The sequence below is a fragment of the Sciurus vulgaris genome (genome assembly GCF_902686455.1).
Source record: "Sciurus vulgaris genome assembly, chromosome: 11".
NCBI lineage: Eukaryota > Metazoa > Chordata > Mammalia > Rodentia > Sciuridae > Sciurus > Sciurus vulgaris.
Genome location: NC_136472.1, coordinates 50,731,723 through 50,754,810, shown reverse-complemented (window position 1 = coordinate 50,754,810; position 23,088 = coordinate 50,731,723). Strand labels below are relative to the sequence as shown.

The 23,088-nt window shown below is 36.1% G+C and overlaps 1 protein-coding gene across 2 annotated transcripts in view; it reads left to right on the top strand.

The window, feature by feature from the left end:
• The window catches only part of NELL1 (neural EGFL like 1), an 892,614-nt gene that overhangs the window by 777,024 nt on the left and 92,502 nt on the right, over positions 1–23,088 (top strand). The window contains exon 16 of one of the 2 annotated variants that reach the window (XM_079101835.1): positions 21,572–21,712. The exons of the other annotated variant lie outside the window; for it this stretch is intronic. Within the exon in view, the coding sequence (XP_078957961.1) occupies positions 21,572–21,712 (141 nt within the window). The remainder of the gene's footprint in view (positions 1–21,571; positions 21,713–23,088) is intronic. 2 annotated transcript variants of the gene reach the window in all.

Sequence of the window (23,088 nt, the reverse complement as noted above, 5' to 3'; positions counted from 1 at the left end):
TAGAAAATTATAATTTTCCAAAATATACCAAGAATAGAAAAATTGAATAAACACATAACAATTAAAAAGTTCATTTAAAAAATCTGTACTCACCTAACCACACAGATATTCAAAAGCCAACCAGATAAGTATAAGCAAGGTCTGCTGAACATTCAGGAAATGTATTAGACAGACCCTTATAAAATATGCCAAATAATAAGAAAGGGGAGATGGTTTTGAATTTTACTTAATATATACAATACAAACTGCCACCAACCTAATCAAAGATCAATATCACTTATATTTTTTAAACTTTGCTAAATAGTAACAAAATAGTCTAAAACAATTATTTTTTCAAAATACTATGAACAACATTTTGGGAGGCAGAAGCAAGAGGATCACAAGTTCAAAGTCATCCTCAGCAACTTAGTGAGGCCCTGAACAACCTAGGTAGACCCTTTCTCAAAATAAAAATAAATACGGACTGGGGATATAGCTTTTTCTATATGAAAAAGACAGCAAAGTAAAATTATAAGTATAATTTACAGAAAACAAAATCAGTGCATCTATGGAATGATGTGTCAATAGTAAACAAATAAATTCAAACAACCTGGTGACACCAGTTTACACCTACAGTGGTGACAAAAATGGAAACATTTGACCAAATCAAATGTCAACAAAGACATAGCAACAGAAAGAAAAAAAAACAAAAAAAAACTGCATGCTCTTAGCTGGAGGTTAAATTTATAGGGATATTGGAGAAAATTGTTTCCTAGTTTGCTATTGTTGGTTTTGTACACACTCTGACCCAACCATTCCACTTCTGGAAATATGCTTGAGAAATTCTTTCACATGTACTTGACAGGGTTGTTCACAGCTTCATTAATTATGATTGCAACATCTGAGAACTAAGTACCCATCAAAGGGAGTATAAGTATAACAAACAGCACTGAAAATTAACTCCTTTCAAAGTGGGTAAATGTCAAAACACTGTTGAGTGAATAAAGGAAGTTACACAATTATGTGTGCAGTGTAATGCCACTGATACTACATTAAAAATGCAAAACGCAACCACCCATTTTTGTATATGAAGAATACATAGGAGTGGAAATTAGAAGTAGAAATGCTTAGGCCATTCTTAATTGCTCTCTTATTTTTCATTTCACATAGTAATGAGACTTTTTCTTGTTGCAGTTCCTAGTGTCAAAGAACCAATTAGGTTGAAGCATGAATATAGGTAGGGAAAATTAAAGTAGGTTACGTTATCATAAGAGTCATTTGGTAATTATTCCTGCTCTTTCAACTATTGAAATAGATGTAAATAGGTCTGACTAAATATGTATATGTATGTCTGTGTGTACATGTTATTGCAAATACAATTCCACATTTTATCTTCTTCATTAAACATAAACCTCTCCCCATATCATGAATTAATCCTCACAAATATCTTATTGACTGAATACTAAAGAATATATTATACAGATATATAGTAGTTTATTTAATTAAAACTTTATTGCTAGACATAAACCATGAAAACACGGGAATAAGAAACTATAATCAGGTAGTTAATTTGAGAAGATACAATCAGGTAGGCATACAGAAAGGTCTTTAACTGTAGTAGTAATAATGATTTACCTATTAAACTAGGTGATGGGTTTGTTTTTTTTTTGTTTTTGTTTTTTTTTTTTTTTTTTTTTTTTTTGCTTTTATTGTGTTATCCATTGCACCTTTTTGGATTACTTTAGCATTTCCTTAAAATGACAGGTATGTGTGTAGATGAATAATAAAAATTGTTAGTATTAGTATTGACCTAATCATGATTAAAATTAATTCCAATGCTCAATGCTGATGAGAACTCCAAAACCACTACTGATTATTTAGTTAATATTTGTGTTTTATCTATTAGGAGAGGCAGTGAATGCATGTAAGACAGTGATAACTCAGGGGACTGAGGCCTAATTAATATCTTGGGTATTTTTATTGAATGACAAGACTTCTCCAGCCCTCTAGTAGTAGGCCAGAAAGATTTTACATGATTTTGTACTGTTGATAAATGCATGACTGGCCACATCTTGTTTCCAATTATATATCATGAGCCATAATGAATGCCTTTTAGACGTTGTATTTATGAATGTGCAGAGAGCCAGAGAATAGTGGCTGTATTCAGTGAACACCATAAATAACCATGCTGGAGTGGAACAGAGAATCCAAATGCAATTTAGATGTGCTCTATGGAGTTTGAAAAGCATTTCCTTAAAGCAGACTAGGCAATCCCCATTTCTGCCCTTTACTTGAATTGTGTGGAAGGATGAAGGAAAGCTCAGTTGAGCCTTTTCTGTTGTTATCCATCTTTCCAACTCACACATATCTTGACTGTGCTAAAATATAAGCACGTGTTGAGGGCTGAACCTAGACAATTTGAGGGGACATATTCAGAGTATTTGCTCTTGCCCAAATCTTCCACAATGTCATGATACAACCTGGCAGAGTATGCTTAAGCTGTGGTGTTAATTCTCGTAACATGCAAAGATGTACCTGTGGCTGTGATCCACTCACCCCATTTTTTCCACATTGAGCTCTGAACTATTTCAAAAATGTTTTATTCATTTCCTATTGATTATCCTTTTGACCACTCTCCTGGCGATCCTCTGCTTTTTGTATGACCTTCCCTCTTCACAACTGTTAATTTGTATCCATCTATCCATGCTAAAGCCACCTGAGGTATAATTATGCTCTTTCTTTCAAGAAGAATGTCATGCTTGCTACTATCATGATTTGCTATGAAATACTAGTTTTAACTGAGAGAATGGAGATATATTATCATGGTTTATATGTCACCTTTTTCCATTTCTAAGGTAATTTACATAACTTCTCTGAGCTTTACCTTTTCCTTGGTAAAATAAGGATAATGATAGTATATATTTTATCAGGTTGTTGAGAGAATTAAGTGAGCTAATATGTGTAAAGCTCTCAGAAGAATGGTTGGCAGAGTACTCAATGTGTGCTTCTATTGTTATTGCTACTATTTTTAAGAGGTTATCTCCAATATATTCCAGCAAATGTATTCACTGTAAAAGTCTCCTTTCTCTAACCCATTCATTTTTTTTTATTCATACTTTTACTCTAGAGAGAGTTACTACCTGGCTTATTTTACTTGCTTCAGTAGGACCCAACACAAAGAGTCCTTCTACTGGAAGACATGGTAGTGAATAAGATAGGCACTGTCCCTGACATGGTTGGCTTACATTCTCATGGAGAAAGAGAGACAATACAGACCAGATACTATTTAATACTGTGAAGCAAATAATGTGGGACAATGGAAAGATGAAGATACTTTAAAAACGGTAGTGAAGTAGGAGTCTTTGAGATTCTGACATTTGAGTTGAGAACTAGATAATGGAAGGAGCTAATTGTGTATATTAGGAACACTCTAGGAAGAGGTAATGGTGAGAGCAAAGGATTTGAGCAGATCAGCATTTCTCCATGCACTAAGCTGGGAGGAGTGATATGGGATGAGAACCAAGGGAAAGGAGAGTCCATATCTTTCGGGAGTTATAATGCAGTTCAAATCTCCTACTAAAACTCAGATACAGCCTGTTTTAGTTAGCTTTTTTGTTTCTGTTACCAAAAGACCTGACCTGACCTTAGACAAAGAAAAATCCATTGGGAAGTCTGAGTCTATAGATGGTTGACTCCATTCTTTGGCACCTGAGGTGAGGCAGAACAAAATGGTGAAAGACTGTGGTGGAGGAAAACAGCTGGGGACATGGCACCAGGAAGCAAAGAAAGAGCTCTGCTCGACAAGGACAAAATATACCCCAAATGTCCCCAGGGATCTACCTCCTCCACCCACACCCTACCTGCCTATAGTTACTGCCCAGTTAATCCCTATTAGAGGATAATGCACTGTTAGGTTAAGGCTCTCATAACAAAAACATTTCTCCCTCTAAACCTTCTTGCACTGTCTCACACTTGAGCTTTTGAGGGACACCTCACATCTAAACCATAAAACAGTCAATCCTATGTATTGGAGAATGTGGGCCTAAAATTTTTTTAAATACAAGGTTGCATCATTACAAGGTTAAAGAAATAATTGACATGAGTCTGCCCAAATGAGCTTCAGGATCCAAATCCATCTGGACATTTCTGCTTATCTGCTGCAACCTGGAAATGATTCCTTTAATCCTTAATAGCACACTGAAAATGTGTCTAGTTCCTATGCCTTGACTGAAAGTAGCAGCTATTCCTTAAATGTCTTAGTGAATTGATGTTAGTGACATGGTCCCAGAAGGCTGAGCTAACAAACTATTGGCAACATAAGACCCATTCTCATTCCTGCTTCCTGTTTAATGCTGGGTTACCTTCTCTTCTCTCTACATCTCCTCAAAAGATAAGCACTTTATCCCACCTCTGTTTGAGAATGTCGGCTAGACAGAGAAATAGCTAATTGTTACTCAGAAATCATTATATGTCCAATTCATGTTATCAGGAAATGTCGTGCAAGGATTTGATTGTGCAATTTATTATTAGAGAGGATGACATTGCAACTTCAATTTTATACTTAATGCGTTTGATGCATAACTATATTATAATGTTGTCTGATATTTTAATTTTGTGTGTGCTTATCTCCCTCAAGGAATATGAGTTCCTCAGAAGCAGGAGCATGCCCCATTCAATTATTTTTATCCCCAGTAACAATGGAAAAAAAGGAAGCAAAACATTTATATTCATTAAATATAAATAGTAAGTACATGTCTCATTTAATAGTCACAAGTTTATAAGGAAAGACTTAGTATTTCTACTTTAAAGATGAGGAAAATAAGAATGGAGTAAGGACAGATCTGTGAATTCAACCCCAAAACTGTCTGTAAATAAAAACTATATACATAGAAAAAAATAGCTGCAACAGATATAAACTAACAATGCCTATTTACATTCTATCTCACTGAATTTTGTGCCTCAAATACCTGAGAACATTGCCTGCTCTGTAACTAGTGCTCAATAGATGATTGATGAGTTCTACATGAAAACATATTTGGTCATTTTTGAGTAAGAAAGTGAAGTTAATGGCACTTATATGCCTAATCAAAGCAAGCATTCAAGGTGATTGGACACCAAATTTATTCTCAAGTGGCAAGGCCACGGTTAGCTATGACCTGGGACCCCAGGTAGTCCCATTGAAGCTGCACAGAAGAGGTGCTTGTAAGTGCAAATTCGTCTCTCCCTGCTGCTCAGTTAGGTTTTGATTTGTAATTCTCCACCCTCCAGCACCATTTTACTCCCTGAATTGTAGTCAACACCATGGGAAAAATTAATGCCTGTGAAATAATATTTGAGTAATGGGAAGGGAAGCCAAATGCAAACTGTTTCCTCTAATGAGGCTATTAATATTTTTCCTAAAAATAATATGGAATTGCTCTTTTGCAAAACAAGTCACTGTTAGTTGTATGTGAGAGTGTGACTGATGACATGATATCTGAAAAAATATATTTGCAAAATAATAGTGACTATTTTTACTATTTTATGAAAGGAATATTTTGCAACTTTAGAGGAAAAATATTTATATAGATTGAAAAGAAATAAAACTGAAAAGTGGGAAGCAAACTTTCTCAAAGACATGTCTGATCTGCACGTCGGCCAGAGATAATCATGACATTAAACAAACTAAAATAGGATGAAAGTAATGAGATTTATAATACTAAAAGTTACCTGCTATTGAGCATAGATTCTGAAATCTGAGATTCATAATTAACTGGCAAATATTATCTTGTTTGAAAATCACAATATATAGTCATTTCCCCCTATTTTACTTCTGATGAAATTATGACTGAAATTGATAATATCTGGTTCCATGGCTGGTAAGGAGCAGAGTCAGAGTCTGAGCTGGGTTCAGTTCGAGGGCAGTTATATGTGTTCCAGATCCTAAGATATTCTGCTAAGTATTCAAGAATGACATTGGGATATGTGCTTCTGCCTGGGCTCCAGGGCTCCCAGGACTTCCTAGGACTGGGCACTGTGATACAGTGCTGAAATATTTGGACTTATATCTTTATTGGTTATCTTATTAATATTAAATGACTTTAATTACAAATGATTGTCCTGAAATTATTTATTTAGCATAAAAATGGTACAAGATTAAAAGGATTTGCTGAATCAGCTAAACATATTTCACTTTGAAAATTTAAAAAGGAAATATTAAAGAGGGTAGTTTTTTTAAATTAAAAATTGAATTAGCATTGTCTATTTAAATTGTTAATTAAAATATTTGCCTTAAATATTTCAATTTTAACTTTTATGTAAATGTGTTGTATAAAACTGTTTATAATGCAGTTATATACCAAAAATATTTACGTCAGAGGTGTACCATCCAAAATATAGAAATTTTCTTGCCCTTATCAACATGAGGGTAGGTATCACCACCTCAGAAGTCTAAGTTTGTCAAGGAGAAGTAAAGTGAGCCAGGCATGGTCTGCTTTGCAATGGAGAGTCTATGGGACATTTAAAGGTGGCAGTCACTCCTCATCCATTGCCATTTGTTGTCTCGTGAAGTGTGAGTTGAGGGTTTCTTGATTAGACTTTTTAAGAGAGATTTTAGGAGTTCAGAGTGTGTGTGAAAAATCTCTTAAGTTCTTAATGTTGGCTTCTGATCCGATTTTTAAATAATTCTCCATGTGATAAATATAACTACACAACATGTGTGGGCTGTTCCTTGCCAGAGGGCAGGCTGGGTCTATCTATCTATTGCTAACACCACAGGAATAGATCTGGCACAAGAACTTGAACATTTTTTTTCCCTGCCTTACAAGTTGGTAAACTGTTCCTTTTATAATGTTTAACCCTGTTTCTTTTTTTTTTTTTTCGTGGATTGATTTTCAACTTCTTTGTTCCTTTGCCAATGTCATTACTGAAAAGACAGAAATTAGGTGGTGTGAGTGACACTTGTGGTCATGGTGGTGACAGTGAGTGATAGAATCATTCTTAGTGATAGCATCCTTCTTAGTTTGAGGTGGGGTACAGCAATGAAGAAACCGTGAAAAGTCTTTGAGAGATAACTTTGCTTTCCTTTGACACTCTTGTGTTGACACAGGTCATTTAATAATTCCTCTTTACTCTTAGCTTGTAAGGATACATGAGACATTTGCACCATTTTCATACTGCTTGCATGTGGAGCTCAGTATTGCAACCTGTGGTTTTCTGTGGCTGCTGTATTTCTACTCTGTTCTGAAAATCTGTCTTTGGCACAAGCCAGGGAGAAAGAATGAAAGGGAAAGAGTTTAATGAAAGTTACTGAAACAGAAAAGAATAGGAAGCATGACAACTCAGTCATGGAGAGGAACCCTATAGAAACATTTCAAAGAAATCAAATCCCACTTCAACATATAACTTATTCTCTTTCTTATTCCCTGCTACTACCTTCCTTCCTTTCCACCCCCAAATTCCTGAATAACTAGCATATTCTACAAATAGCATAGAGCTTGGAAGAACTCATCTGGGCTTTTCCACCTTCAGCAATTTTCTCTGTGGGCCTCATTGGCATCATATTTTGAGGGAGAATTTGAACCCTAAAGTGTGCAAATCACTGTGGGAAATGAGAATCAAACCAGATCCTGTATGTGATAGCACATTGATTATGGTTTTATGCTGCACCTGTCCTAAGGGATCACTGATATTGCCAAGCTGTCAAGGTACAATATTTCACATCAAAAAGATTCTCTTAGGAACTCCATGATGTGGCTTGGATTTTGAAGCCAGAGCATTGACTAGAGACTACAAAGAACAAATTGGCATCCGAAAACATTTAGTTCACTATAGGTTGGGGAAGGAAACAACTGAAGCTCTGCTAAGCTGCATGAATAGCTTCCTACACAGCCAGTTCTGATATCTTCCCAGCAATGCTGTCGCCTCTCCATGTCATTGGGTTCGTGTTTCCCCCAGAGGGATGTTTTCCTCTATACACTTTGAGGTCCTCCAGGGGAAAGGCCATGAATGGTTACTTACATTTTCACAGAAGGTGGACAAGAAATGAAGAAGCAATGGCACATGGTAGAAGAACAGAGGGTTTGGCATTAGACAGATCTGAACTTGTTGTATCCTGTGGTCTGGGGAAAGTGACATAGATTCCTTGTTTCCTAATCTCTAAAATGGAGAAAGTTATACTTTTTATGCTTCTCGGTATTGTCATGGAGACAAAAACAGTGCAGAGATACTTAAATGTTCCTTCTTTTATTCATTTATAATTTCAGCATCTAGCAGAGTCCCTGAGCACATGCCAGATGATAAATGCCTGTATGTACAAAAGAGAAAAAATATCTATATTCACTAGTTTTAAATATGTCCAGCAATTTGGCATTGCTACTCTTTGAACTGCTGTTGAAATGATTTGTTATATGTGCTGTTGTATATTTGTCTGGCCAATAAGAAAACCATAGGAAAATTGCTTTTCTCATTGGGCCTTGATTTCCCTTCGTGGAAAGGGATGGTAATTGGGCTTTGAGTTTGCCAATGAGAGCTTAAGCATTAAGAGTTTTAATGAAAACATGTTTTATGTGTCCTGACAATGTTGATGTAAATGGGTTTTGCAAAAAAATTAACAAAACCAACCTCACAGGAAAACCTAACCAGTGAACCTTCAACTGGGTTAGGGGCTGGTCTTTTGAATTGCAAACTGGTGTGGTGACATTTCCCAGAGCTACATAATAACTGCTCCCCTTGGGCAGAACATGTACTCTCTCTAGTTCACCAACATCTGGACTACATCACTCATTTAGGTTGCCTGCTGGGATCCAGTCATCTCTGAAGTGTATGACCTTGAATATGGAGCATATAAAATTCTATCCTCCATTTTCTGCTGTGATTCAATGATTTCTAAGCATGAGGAATTTAGACATTTTTTAGTCATCACCAACATTACAATACTTACTTCATACTTGAAAGGAGTTATTTGTTGTTCCCTTCTTCTGAAGGGAGGGTCAACAGATGGTCACAGGCAATGACTTTAGCCTTTAATTCATTTCTGAGTAATCCTCACCTCCTGTAATCTAACCTTAAGAAATATGTCCTCTCTGGATACCTACATGCTTCTCTTGGTACTTAATTTTATTTAACAAGAAATAACATGCTGTCTTTGACTCAACTTGTAGTTAGTTGGTTCTAGCTCAAGTTCCATGTCCTAGCTCTTCATGTTGACTGTGGGTCCAGCTCCTGCTCTGGATTCTTTTTGAACAGCATCCCTACTGCAAAGGACATTTTTAGATCAGGTATATCTAAGATAAGGTGGAGCAGTATAAATACTCTGAGAAGCTTAAATCCTGGGGCTTGTGTTAAGAGTGTTCTGGAATTTTCCTCTTTTGACATTTCTTCTCCCAATTCTCTTTTATGTTGCCTCCCTTCAAAAACACAAATTACAAAACTTTGTGACGTTGACAAATAAATGCTTTTATTTTTTTCCAAAATAACTTTTTCATTATGATGGTTACTTGACTACAGCTACATAACATGAAAGGATTTTTTCTCTGGGTGTAGTCCAATGTGGACAGAAATATGGTAAAGTTTACTAAAAAATGGACATAAATTCTTCATTTTTCATTGGGGACTGAAGCCTCTCTGTTTTATTTGGAGGTAAATTATCTTATTTATCATGTCTGCATAAATAGCTCCACCATGAATAATGCAGGCTATTGAAATACTCAAAGTAAAAAATGTGGACCTGTCCTTAAAGGGATAGGTTTAACATCTTACAAGAATGAATTATAAACCAACTTGTGTTCCTTCTTTTAAGAAGGAAAATAAAGCACCATTCAAAATAGTCTCACGACCACTTTAACCCAGGATTCTTAATCCATAAAGATGAATAGAGAAATTCAGAATTAAGTATGATGTAAGAGGAGAAGTAAAACCTAGTCACTTTCTTTCCTAGTCATCATTAGGCTTGTGGTTTGATGGCAGTGACAATGTGACCCACTGAGAAAGCATAGCCAGTGAAGATATAAAATCAGAAAAAGACTTGGTTAAAACTAACCATAACTTGCAATAGATATGTTGCTATATGGAAATTATTTTATCTCTCTCTGTCTTGCTTTCCTTATCTGTAAACAGGAATAAGAATCTCTTGTTTGAATTAATCTTAGCCAGAAGTAATAGAAAACTCAAATAATTCTGACAAAAATAATAAAGTCCTTAATTATCTCTAATGACTTGAGATGTGGCAATATGAAGCTCCAAGGTTGGTGGAGCAGCTCCAGCATATCAAAAGTCTACTTTTGTGTATCTGTGATTTTACTCTTTTGTATCCTGTGGTCCCAGGATGCATGTATCTCCAGTCATGGAGTCCTTCATTCAGCAGGCTAGACAGAATGAACATTAGGGATTCTGTTATTTTGCCATAAAATAAAACCACTACTACTGCCACTGCCCCTAGCAGACTTTCCTCTTAGCTCTCATTAGCCAGAATGTGGTCACAAGCCCATGTCTAGACAAATCACTGGAAAAAGAAATGGGGATATTATTATTACTATTGACCTGGAATTCTCAAAGTATTATCCCAAGGATAATTCTGGAAGGCTTGTTAAAATGCCAGCTTCTGGACATACCCAAAGAATTTCTGATTCAATATGTTGGGTGGGACTTGATAATTTTTACTTAAAATATGTTCCCTAAAGATGTTAATGTTATTAGTTTGATGACCAGTTTTTGAGAACTGCTAGTTTAAACTAAGAGTGATTCAAACCCTGGAGCGGGGAGATGGGCTTATTTTTTTCTGAGATTTCTGAGATCAATACTCTTTCTGCAAACAAGACAAAATTCTTCTACGAGAAAGGAAGAGAGGCTGGTGTATTCGTTGAAATATAAAAAGGGGGTGAAAACTGAACTGCATAGTTGACTACCTCAGACCTGGAGGGTGAGAAATGGATATCTGCTACAGTGCCACCAGCTAAATTGACTGAAAGTCACTCTCCCAGTCTTCCCTTAGAAGTGGTAAACCTTCAAATAGACACTAGAGTTCCAAAATTGTCACATTAGGAAGATTCTGTCAGGTATTTTGTTGTCTAGATGAGAGGAAGGATTCCTGGCACTACTTATTGCATGTTCCCAGAATTTTCACAGTTAAGTTTTATATTTAATTCATAGAAGTAACTCTGATGTTTTAAAAATTGGATGCATGCACCAAGAATGTTGACCTGACACTAAGAGGAGTATAGAGAAGTGAAACATGCCCTTTTGACTGAGAAACATTCCAACGAGAAAACTATATTCTCTAAAAGTAGCATTTTTTTTTTTGCCAGTTTCTATCTCACAAAGTGCTAGAGAAGTAACATAAAGGAGGTCTAATGAAAATCTGTTGTTATTACCTCCCCAAAATATCTTCCCAATTCTTGTGATGGCATTCCAATATTCCTTGGGGAACAATGTTAGCCTTGGACATCTGGAAATCACTACATGAAGAGATTCGGGCTAATAATGGAGCTAATATAGAGATGGGCGTGGTAAAGATACAGAGGAAGTCTAAATCCTGACACTAGGGAGTCCTCAGCTTTTAAACATTTGTAAGCCAATGTTTCTGAGGGAGGAGAGTTAAGCAAAGATAAGGTGTCACTATAACTGTAGGAAAAGAGTCAAAAGGTGTTTTAGCACCTACTTGCCACTCAATTACTCAATGACAGTGTAGAGTCAAGACACTTTGGTTTATTTTATCTAGTATTATTCAATGAATTATGAGATTGGGAATTCATGCACTCTTTCTGGGTACTGCACTATTGAATGCAGAAGCATGCACTATTTTGCCCCATCTGTACAGCAGGGACTATATTGCCTTTAATCTATTTAGCTGGTCATTCCTCTGCTTTGGGTAGTTTTCATCAAATTCTTACTGATTAGCATGCTACTGAATACTTGAATAGTAAGGAGTCTTTGCAGGACTTCAGAGTTCTCTTTCTGTGTAACTCTTCTCTAATACCCTGCTCAGAAAACCCTAGCCGCCTTGTTCTTCCCAACTTGTCAGCTTTGAATCATCAAATCAGGTTGTCCTCTTCATTCCCCATCCTTGCAGGACAGACAGGCTGGACACCTCTCAAGGTAGGCACTCTGGGCAATGAGGCATTTTTCGCATTTGTTTCATAATTTTCAGGACTTACTCTCCTCTGTTGCCTAATTTCCAGTAACTAGAAACCTTTTTATTTTTCTTTTTTTCATATGTACTTTAAAAAATCTGTTCTTGTTTCTCTGGGTAAGATGGTAAATCCAGTCCAACTTAGTTGATAGAAGTTAATTCATTATTCATTGACATGATTTTATTTTTTCCTTTAAGTTCTTGAAAACATTTCACTGCCTTAAATCTTGCCTATTAAAGTTAGTATCTGGGTAAAAGTGAAGTTGGTTTCCATCATCATCTTTTTTTTCTTTAGTATGAGTCATATTTTCCTATTTTTATATATGTCTAGTAATTTTTATTAGATATTGGACATCATGTTGCTAATTTATAGAAGTAATCTTTCCTCTGAAGAGTTTATTTTTCATTACAGTAGGCACTTAATGTGGCTAGACTAAAACTGTAAATTCTACCTACTCTGTAGTACCTTTTGCTGAAATCTCTGCTCAGTGTTTTCACCTGGAAACCTTTTGATAACCATACATTAAGTCACCTTTACACTCGAATGAGGCTTAGCCATAGGTGAGGATAAAAGAGAAACTCCTTCTTCCCACCAAAAGTATAGGAGGCTGAATGGTATAATGGTTAATATGAATTTGGAAGTCAAATGGAATTTGGCTTAAATCCCTACTCTAGCACAGTTGAGATGTTTTACTAGACACATATTATTAAAAATGTAAGACTCAGGCTGGGGATATAGCTTAGTTGGTAGGTCGCTTGCCTTCCAAGCACAAGGCCCTGGGTTCAATCCCCAGCACTGCAAAAAAAAAAAAAAAAATAAGACTCCGTTTTGTATTAAAGTAGTTAGGTTTAAAGTATCTAAGAAGAATTATAAAGATTAAATAAATTAGTAAATATAAAGTATTTATCAGAGGATCTGATACATAGTAAATTATTAATAATTGGAAGATCAAAATTTCTTTGTATTTGATGGTGAGAGAAACTATAGTAAGAAACACAGAATATTCTGAAACAGATTGGTTTTGTAGTTAAATAGGGTGGCAAAACTGTTAAATACTATAGGAATTCAGAAAAAAGGAAAAGAACTTCTTGGTAGAAATAAATTTTATGTTTGGATTTTAAATTTAAAAAAACAAGCATTTCACGATGGGAAGCATAAAACAAAATTGGGTATAGAATTTATATGTACCCAAGGCACCCACTCCACAGAGTGAAAAGATTTTGTGCTGAATAATTTTAAAAGGCAAAATAATACTGAAAGTGGGGTCAATTATTTATGCCTTGAATGCCTTGCATGAGATTTTTTACATTGAGGATAATTTGTAATTACTAGAGGATCAGGATATAATGAAAAATCATAGAATCAAAGGATTTTCAGGCTTAGAATAAATATGAGCTAGTTCAGTGTTTTAAAAATCTTCATTGTTCATAGTGGTGAAATTTTAATGTTTCTACTACAAAAATATACAGATGCTCATAGTCATCAGGGAGATCTAAGTGGAAATTCACTTTATATGATTCAGAGAACCTCCATAGAAATTTGGTGTTCTATAGAGTAGTAGTTAAAAAACACTGATTTAGTTTAAATTTTGCTTGTCATATAAATAAAAGAATTAATTCATTGAATTGGAAAGTGACTTACCTAAGCTGAAATAGCTTTTGAGTGCCAGAACAGCTAGTATATTTTAATTAAATCTCTGTAAGTGATTAATCTTGGGAAGATTAGCCTGCTATTGCAATGGGCTAGAGAAGAAAGTGACTAAAAGACCAGCCAAGAACTGCTAGTGCATATTTAGGTCTGAGAATAAGGCACTACAGCATGGTGTTGGCAGCAGATGAAGGCAAAGCAGATTTTAAAATCATGTCAAAGGAAGAATTTCCAGTGTATTTTCCTTCCCACCTTCAGTGGTTTCTTCACTTTTTCCCTTAATTCAGCAAATATTCATTAGTACTCATTAAGTTCCAGTCCTGTTTTGCCCTCATGTGACATCATGGAACTTGCAAAGTAGTGAAGGATAAAACAGAAAACAAACAAGATATGCATGTAAATATAAGCATGTTATATGGCATTAAGTATAAAAGAGAAAACTATGGAAAAGAGAAGATGGGATATTTAGACTATGATGAGTAGGAGGTAGTTGTAATTTCACATATGGTGGCAAACATCTCAGTAAGGAAGTGAGAGGTTTGAGTGTTCAAGCCATGGAGATATCTAAGAAAACATTTTAGGCAGAAGGAACAGCATATGTGAAGGCTAAAGCTTGTCTCATTTGCTTGAAGAATAGCTCGGAGGCCGGTTTAGGAAAAAGAAGACTAGTTAATGAATTTGGATGGGTAAGGGAAGATAAATCATGTAAAATGTTGTAAGCCATTAGGAGAACTTCCATATATTTTATTGTCGATGGGGGATAAGAGTGAAAGAGTGCTGGGAAATACATATGGTGTAGAAATATGTAGAAATACATATGGTGCTTTGGTTCAATTATGGTTTGTTCCCACCAAACAGGAGTAGAGGCTTGGCCTGGAGAGGTGTTGGAGACTTTAAGAGGTAATTAGGTCATAAGGGCTGTATGTACCTCATGAAGGAAATAATGCAGTTCCTGAGAGAATGGGATAGTTATTGTGACAGTGGGTTCTTATATAAGAAGCTAGGAAGCTTCCTTTGTTCTTGCTTGCCATGTGACCTATTACATGTGTCAGCTTCCCCTTCTGCTTTTTTGTCACATGTGGAGCAGAATATGACCCTCACCAGGAGCTAAGCAGGTATCATCTCTATGCTCTTAAACATCCAAAACTTGAATCTAAATAAGCCATATTTTTATAAATGTCAACTTCAGGTATTTGGTTATGGCAACAGAGTGAACTAAGATAGATGATATATTAAATTTTGGGTGGAAGGAGTTTGAGTTGAGTAGAACCTTAAGATGAGCTAATCTAAAGGCAATGAGAAAAAATGCATATGGATTTGTGTTAGAGGTCTACTTACAAGTGTAAGTCTGAGGGGATCCAGAATAAAGGGAAGGTGTTTTCCCATACTGGCTCTGTATGCAAAAAAACTGGGAAATTTGTTTAGAGAATATACAGACAACAGGAAAAAAAAAAGGCTTCAGAAATAAACCCGGAAGGGCACAACTAGGTAGACTGATTCTCTCGTGCAAAGTCAATAAGGAAACAGATTCACAAGAGGCAGAGAGCCATATCACCAATGCCATTGACACCATTATTAACAGCAGATAGCTTTTAGTTTAATGGACCAAAACTAGTTACTAATCAGGAATTAGGAAGAAGAAACGATAATGATGTTACCATATATTTTGGGCAGCAATGGATTGACTTTTTAGAGTTTGTTCACATCTTATTGAAGCTTTGTTTGTGAGGCATGTATTTTTTAGTTGTAACCTACTAATGAAGACACTAAGACAAAAAGGTTACTTAAACTTTCTAGCAATCGTTCAGCTGGTTAGTAGAAGATGAAGGCATAAACCTAAAGCCTGGATACCCCATATTTAGAAATTAAGGGTAGAAAGAAGTCTTAAGTGTGCTGTAGCATGGTCCTGTAATTTTTTATGGAAGGAATTGAAACTTGGAGACTTGGACTTTCTTGGCATGGACACATAGCTTGTCAGTGGCCAAGTAAGGATTATAAATTAAAGAACAATACTTATAGTCCTAATGAATGTCTGCTTGGTTTTGTAAAGTAGCTTTAGATTGATCTTGTTCAATCCTGAAGCCAAATTATGAGCTAGGTCATATTTTTCCTCTCAGAAGCAAGGAAATAGAAGGTCAAAAAACAATAAATAATTTTCTTAAGAGTCAGATAGCTAGCAAATAACAGAACCTGGATCCACCTAGTGTGTGTAACTACAAAGTATTGTCTGGTTTGCACATTGTTGTCTTGACTCCTGACTCAGCAGGAAACTTCTTCCACTCCTGCAGCTGCCTACACAGTCTGTGATTAGTGCTGAGGCCTTTTGTTATTGACTTGTTTTTGTTTCCAGAGGTTTCATCTGTATGAGTTCTAACTTGCATACAGTGTTTTTCCTTAATATAGAAAGGGGTTTATTGTAGCAGTTAGGAAATGCTGGTTGTAACAATAAAGTAGCCCCAAACTGTGTCATGGCTCAATAACACAGAAATGGCCTGATACTGGGATTGCCTACAATCCCAGTGACTCCAGAGGCTGAGGCAGGAGGACTGCAAGTTCAAAGTCAGCCTCAGCAAGTTAGTGAGACCCTATCTCAAAATAAAAATTAAAGGCTTGGGGATGTGGTTCAGTGGCCAAGTACCCTGGATTCAATCCCAAGTACAAACAAAACAAAACAAAGAAACATATTTCTTTTTTCTTTTTGTTTCTTTTTCTTCTTTTTGTAGTACTAAGGATTCAGCCCAGGTGTACTTAATCACTGAGATATATCACCAGCCCTTTTTTTATTTTTTGAGACAGGATCTCACCAAAATTGCCGAGACTAGTTTCCTCCTGTCTCAGACCCTTGAGTAACTAGGATTATAGGCATGCACCACTGTGCCTGGGAAGAAATGTATTATTATTATTTTAATTCATATAATAGTTAATGACAGTTTCAGGTCTGTGGAAGTACTGCTTTTGCATGGTTGTTCAGGGAGCCAGCCAGACAAAGGCTCTACCTTTTTCAACATGTGCTTTCTAAGATTTCCCTGGATATTGGCCTCCAATGAGCAGGTGAAAATATCATGGAGGCTAATATAGGGCATGTCATGGGTCATATTGAAATTCCATTACTTCTTGCTCTTAAACTACAGCTCATTCACATGGCCTCACCTAAGTGCAAAGGGGGCATGTCCAAGACACAACTTTGGGGCCCCAAAAAGTAGAGATGGGAGAGCTAGACTTTTTTAGCCAATGGGTCTCTGCACTGATAACAATCCCGGCACTTAGTAAATATGAGATAACAACCAAGATTTGTGTTTGTTATACTTGTAGAAATTTCTGATGCTAATTCCATTTCCTTAAATTTATGAGACTTTGTTGGGGGGATAATTTAAATTTTTAGGGGTTATATAGTATAGATTTATAGATGCTATTTAAGTTTTGTTTGACTGCAAAGTATGTGTTCTCTTTTAAAATTTTTTTTCAGTTGTAGATGGACACAATACCTTTATTTTATTTATTTATTTTTATGTGGTGCTGAGGATCAAAGCCAGCACCTCATACGTGCTAGGCAAACACTCTACCACTGAGCTACAACCTCAGCCACCAAAGTATGTGTTCTTAGCTATAGTTATTTATTAATTTATTTTTGTTGCAGTTGTCCCTAACAGACTCTTTGTATCTTGAAGGTAAAGACCTTGTCTTTTCATCTCTGTAAGAGCATGTATTACAATGCTTAGAACATGGTGGGTGCTCAATAAACTTTTGTCAAATGAATGAAAATATGAAAGCTTTTGCTATCACTCTATATGACCCTTCAAAAGATGCAATCCAACTGCAAATGTAGCCACTGCTTTAAGCTTTAACCAATTAATATGAAATATAAAATCATCTCTTTTTGAAAAAAAAAAAAACTTTAAGAAAAAGACTATTAATTTCATACATTTTCAGGTAGAAAATTCAGTAAGGAGAAGATTAGATGACAGAAGAGATTCATCCATTCAAGTATACTTGTATTCAAGTATTTGTGTGTAAATGGCTTCCTTAGAAAATTCACTATACATTCCTAATAAGAGTAACACGTTGCTTAGTACATCTTACCAACGACCTTAGGTATTCATGTATTTCTAATTGTAAGCAGAAAACTCATGGTGCAGGTAGGAATGTTCATTGAAGGCAATTATAGATGTCTCTTTGTTATCTATTTTGCCTCCTTAAAATCTGGAAAACGTAGAGCTAGAAGCAAAGTATTAAATAGAACTACATTATGTCTTTTAGAGATCAATAACTTAAGTATAACCCCATTATATTTAGTTTTATGAATTGACATTGTATCCTTATGATTCGAAAACAGCAGGGGATCTTGTACGATTTTGAATTTCTGTTGCAGCACTTGCTCATTCTTCTTTTTACCCAGTTTGTTAGTCATTTAGTTTATTCATTCATTCAATCCTAAAAAACTTTTATTGGGCCCTTTTCCATTGCTTGCCACTGAGTTGCTATCACTAGAAACGTAAACCTGAATGATAGTCCACTTCTGTTTGTGGAAAACTTTCATTTGGATGATGGACACAAAAAAGAAATATCGGTGATAAATTTAGATATGTGCCAAATATATGTGTGTAGAAGTGCCAAGCCACTAGGGAAAGAAGGATTGGAAAGGGAGATACTGGTTGAGGTTTGAAGGATGAATAATATATACCTCTTTTCCTTGATTGTGAACTCCTAGATTTCAGCAATCACGACGTATTCATCTTTGATTCCACCACAGCACAAAAAAATCCTTACTTACACGTATATTTAGCTCAAAAGTATTTAGAAAATTGAATAAATGCATTGCCTTTATGTAAACCATCCTTTCTTGATTCACCAGTAAAGGGATATGACAGGATAGTAATAAATGCAGGCTCAGACTCAGCTGGTTTTGGACCAGTTTTCATCGTGGTTCAGCTGTGTGTCCTGGGCAATAATATTTGTTATTGTGTAGTTGACACTTGGTGATAGGATACAAAAATGAACACTACCAGTTGCAATCTCAAGAATCCCTCTGCATCTCTTGTTTCCTCTATTACATTTCTAGGTCAGTGCTGGGTTAAACTGAAATTTAAACAAAAATCCCAGGACTTGGTATAAGAGAAAAGAATTTTTTGTTTCTTTTGGGATGGCTAACACATGGTGAGGGGCAGCCAGGCTCACTGTGATTTGCCAGAATTCCTTGGGCAAGAGAGTCGAATTCCATAGTGCACTCACAGGGACCCCATTCCCAGAGCATCTGTTTTTTTTCGCTGGTAGCAAATGCTGACTGGGAGAAACAAATCTTTGAGAACAAAGGCAGCCACAACCCAGCTTGGGGAGAAACCATCATTTAAAATTTTTGAAGTCCTCGGTGTGTGGCTGAAAAACCTGCAAGTGTTTTCCTGCTTGGGTCTGTGGTAGTTTCATTTAATACTGTTTTGACTATATAGAAGAGCAAGCCAGTTTTATGAACGTGATGATTGCCTATCATGTGTAGTGTGGTTGCATATAAAACGAATTTTCTGCCTTTTATTGCAAATCTTTCACAGAGAATGGAAATGTGCAGCCTTGTTACCAGGTGCCAGTATGTGATGAACTCTGGTTTTTCCCAGTAAGTTCCCAGAATCTGCTGTGGGAAGTGCAGTTCCCAAGCTAGGCCATCTTCACTACTTTTGTCATTTTCCAGTGTAAGCCAGGGATGTCCTTGTGTCTCTGGGGAAGTAGTAGATGCAAAATTGTCTGATTCTCTTCTCTGGCTACAAAAGTCCCCTATCGTATACAGTGATTTCAGTCCTGCGGATCACGGAAACTCATTAATCTCATCATTTAATTTTGGGAAAGAAATATCTATGAATTGAGAAAATACGCATCATTCATCATGCCTACTCTTTCTAAAAATTTCCTGTTGGATTTAGAATGGAATTACACGTAAGATGATCTGATAATTTATGCTCCAAACTGTGTTGGTTTTGGAAGTAGAGGGCAGTTAAGCACAGCTAGGATTTTCCTAGGCAAGCCAGGTCATATGATTGCTTTTGCTATTTGAGATGCATTTTCTTTTATATCTACTGATTTCCCAGACACTAAACATAATTAGGTGATTGCTACCTATAATGTTGTTGGCAGCCTAAATATGATGGGGTCTGTGGGGGATCATGAAACTTTTCTGAGAGCTGTATAAATATTGGATGTCGAATTTGTTACCATTCCATGATATAGTTATCTTACAGCCTAAAAGAGAAGTCATCTCTGAAAATCAGTCTTCTGCTTATGTTTGTATCTCTTATTTCCTTGTATTCAGAATGCTTTTAGAGACTAACACAGGTGAAGCCCTTTTGTTCTCTCTGAGCTACAGCCCCCACTCACATCCCACTTCAATTTTTGAAAAGTTTAGTGATCCCAGTTATGTTTCAGAGAACCTATGGCTGTAAAATTTAAGAAATGACAATCTAAATTTGATGGGAATTAATTTTCTTGGGATTCATGTTAAATGCACACATAATCTGACTGCAATATCCTAAAGTGCCATAGAAACATTGGGTAGGTACTGATGGCTTTTGGAAACCTGAGGGATGCTATGTGTGAAAGGACTATGTAAACTGAACACCATAGTGGAAGAAGATGGCAGTCAATTGTAAAAGGAAAAAACTGGAGTAGTCCAGTATAAGGAACTGTGCCTTTTCTCTCTGATGCTCTCATCAGATGAGTGTCAGTTTTCAAACTAAATTTACAGCTCAGTGTACAACTCAGTACATGTCAGGGTAATAGGCCCCTGATAACTAATTGCCTCTGAGCTGATAACCACAGCAGGGCCCTGTTGAAAGAGATCCCACAGTACATTTATTAATTATGTGTTATATTCCAATGTTAATTAACTTTCCATTCATATATGCCATAGTTCAGATATTTCCAAGAGAAACAGGAGAAGATTCCTAGCCAGCAGTGGCTACATTCCAAGAAATAATTACATGGAAAAATTCTGTAAGAATGAGCTCACCCTGGTATAACAATCAGTAACTCTTCTTTCTGCAATGGAGTCAAAAAATTTCAGCCCAGAGGCAACTCTTTGGGCTAGAAAATCTATGTATGATTCAGATATGTGGTAATTCTAAAGAACCAGATCAGAGAGAGAAAACAAAGCTCTGGAGATGTTTTTTCATCAGCAATAAGTGAAGAATGAAGACCTTTGATTGACTAGCATAGTGAATCAGCAGTTTTAAATAAATTAGAAGCATAGTTCCCAAACTGTTTCAAGAACACTAGTTTCTTAAGACGTCAAATGTATTCCAACAAAAAGCATTCACTAGCCAAGTGTATTTGAAAAAAAAAAAAAAAAACCTCCATGTTATTCTTTTTTCATAGTTTTGCACATTGTATATATAGATATATATGTATATATTTTTTTCTTTCATAAGTATCTTCAAAGAACACAAAGTAATATCTGAAATTACTGATTTAGGAATGCTTAATCCAAGAAAAATGATACACACCAATATTAAATTGGTACCAAGTGTCCTGAATTTAGATTTTGGTTGTCCAGATGCCACAGCATTTTTAATAAGGAGGTAAGGAGTGTCTTCATGACTACAAGGTTTTGTTCATTGTCCAAAGAGTGAGAAAGCCATCTATGAATGACGCTTTCAATTTGTGTGTGTGTGTGTGTGTGTGTGTGTGTGTGTATGATTCTAGAAAAAATCAACTTTGGTTCTTCCTATAACTTCCATTTCAGGTGAATAACCAATTACAGTTGATATTTTGACATGAGCATGTTTGGAGTATTTACTAAAAAGGTTAGTCTCAAAAGACATTAATGTCCTGGTGGGCTTGTGTTTTTTCTGAGGCAGATATTGATGAATGTACAGAGGGGATCATTGAGTGCCACAACCATTCCCGCTGCGTTAACCTGCCAGGGTGGTACCATTGTGAGTGCAGAAGCGGTTTCCATGACGATGGGACCTATTCGCTGTCCGGGGAGTCCTGTATTGGTAAGCATTCAGCCATGCCCTCCATTCCCCTGGACTTTTGTAGGAGAGGCAGGCTACTTTGGTACTCTGTTGAATTCTCAGTGTTAAAACATGACTGCTCACTGGTTAAATTCATCTGTTTTCAAATTTCCTCTCTCAACAAGATTAGAACACGGATGATGCATTGTGGGGTGTTAGGATTTTTTTATATAGAAACTAGGGCAGTTGGTGGAACAAAGCCTGGGTATGCATGCTATGGGTGTTTAGTTTTTTCTATGGAAAACCAGGAGGATTATCTGAAATTTTGGACAGTTTGAGAGGCAGCTGTGGGAAGAGGAGATAGTACTAGAGTTAGAATTAGAAAATTTAGTTGAAATTCCAGTTCTTGTACTTCAAAATCTCCATAATCTCTGATCCTTCATCTGTGCATGTATGGAAATAGGGATAATATCCATATGTTAGTATTAAATGAAATACTATGTATTCAAAATTTGTAAGTTTTGAACTGTTGCACATATACAGTGTAGTTGTATTAACCTTATTATTGTTACTATTACCACCACCACCATCCCCTTTCCAAATGTCACTCATATCAAAGAAGCTATACCTAACAGTTATTGAGGGATGCCTCTCTGCTAGCAACTTGCATATGTGTTTTACATTGTGAACTCCTTTAATTCACAGCATGGCCTTAAAAGGTAGGGACTATATTTATTTCCACTTTAAGAATTGAGGTAAAGTTGTATGAAGCAACATGACCAGGTTGATAAAGTTGGTACAAAGTAATCATACTAAGTACCCACACTGTTTCAGAAAAATACATCTATAATTCAAATATGATCACATCACTTTCTTGATTAAAAGCCTCAATAGCTCCCTTTGCTCAGACTGAAGTATAAATATCTTAGGTTATTTCTGATCTTCTTTGCTGCTTCTCCAGTCTCATTTCTTGAATTCTCTTACCTTTAAAATTTCTATTTTACTGTACACACATGTCTTCTGATACACTTCATACTTTTGTCCTCATCTTTTTAAATGGTCTGATAAATATTTGTCTTTTTCTCTGCTCTTTTCAGGCTTGGTTCTAACATCACCCCTTCTGGGACACTTCCTTGCTAGCTCTAGGTTAGTGTTGGTCTCCTATTCTGTATCTTTTCTTTGTAGTCTAAGGCATCTTCATGATCAGAGCATACCACATTGCACTGATAGTTATTTAAGTGTTTCTCTTCTGCACTAGGCTGAGAACTCCTCAAAGTCTGGAGACATGCTTTTCACCCTAACTTTGTTAGCTGCTGACCCAGAGATCCACAGAGTAGATTTCCAGGACAGAGTGGGTGAAGCGTCCTGATTCTCAGATTGCTCCATACTGTAGTTGGGAATTCTAATTCTAGCATTCA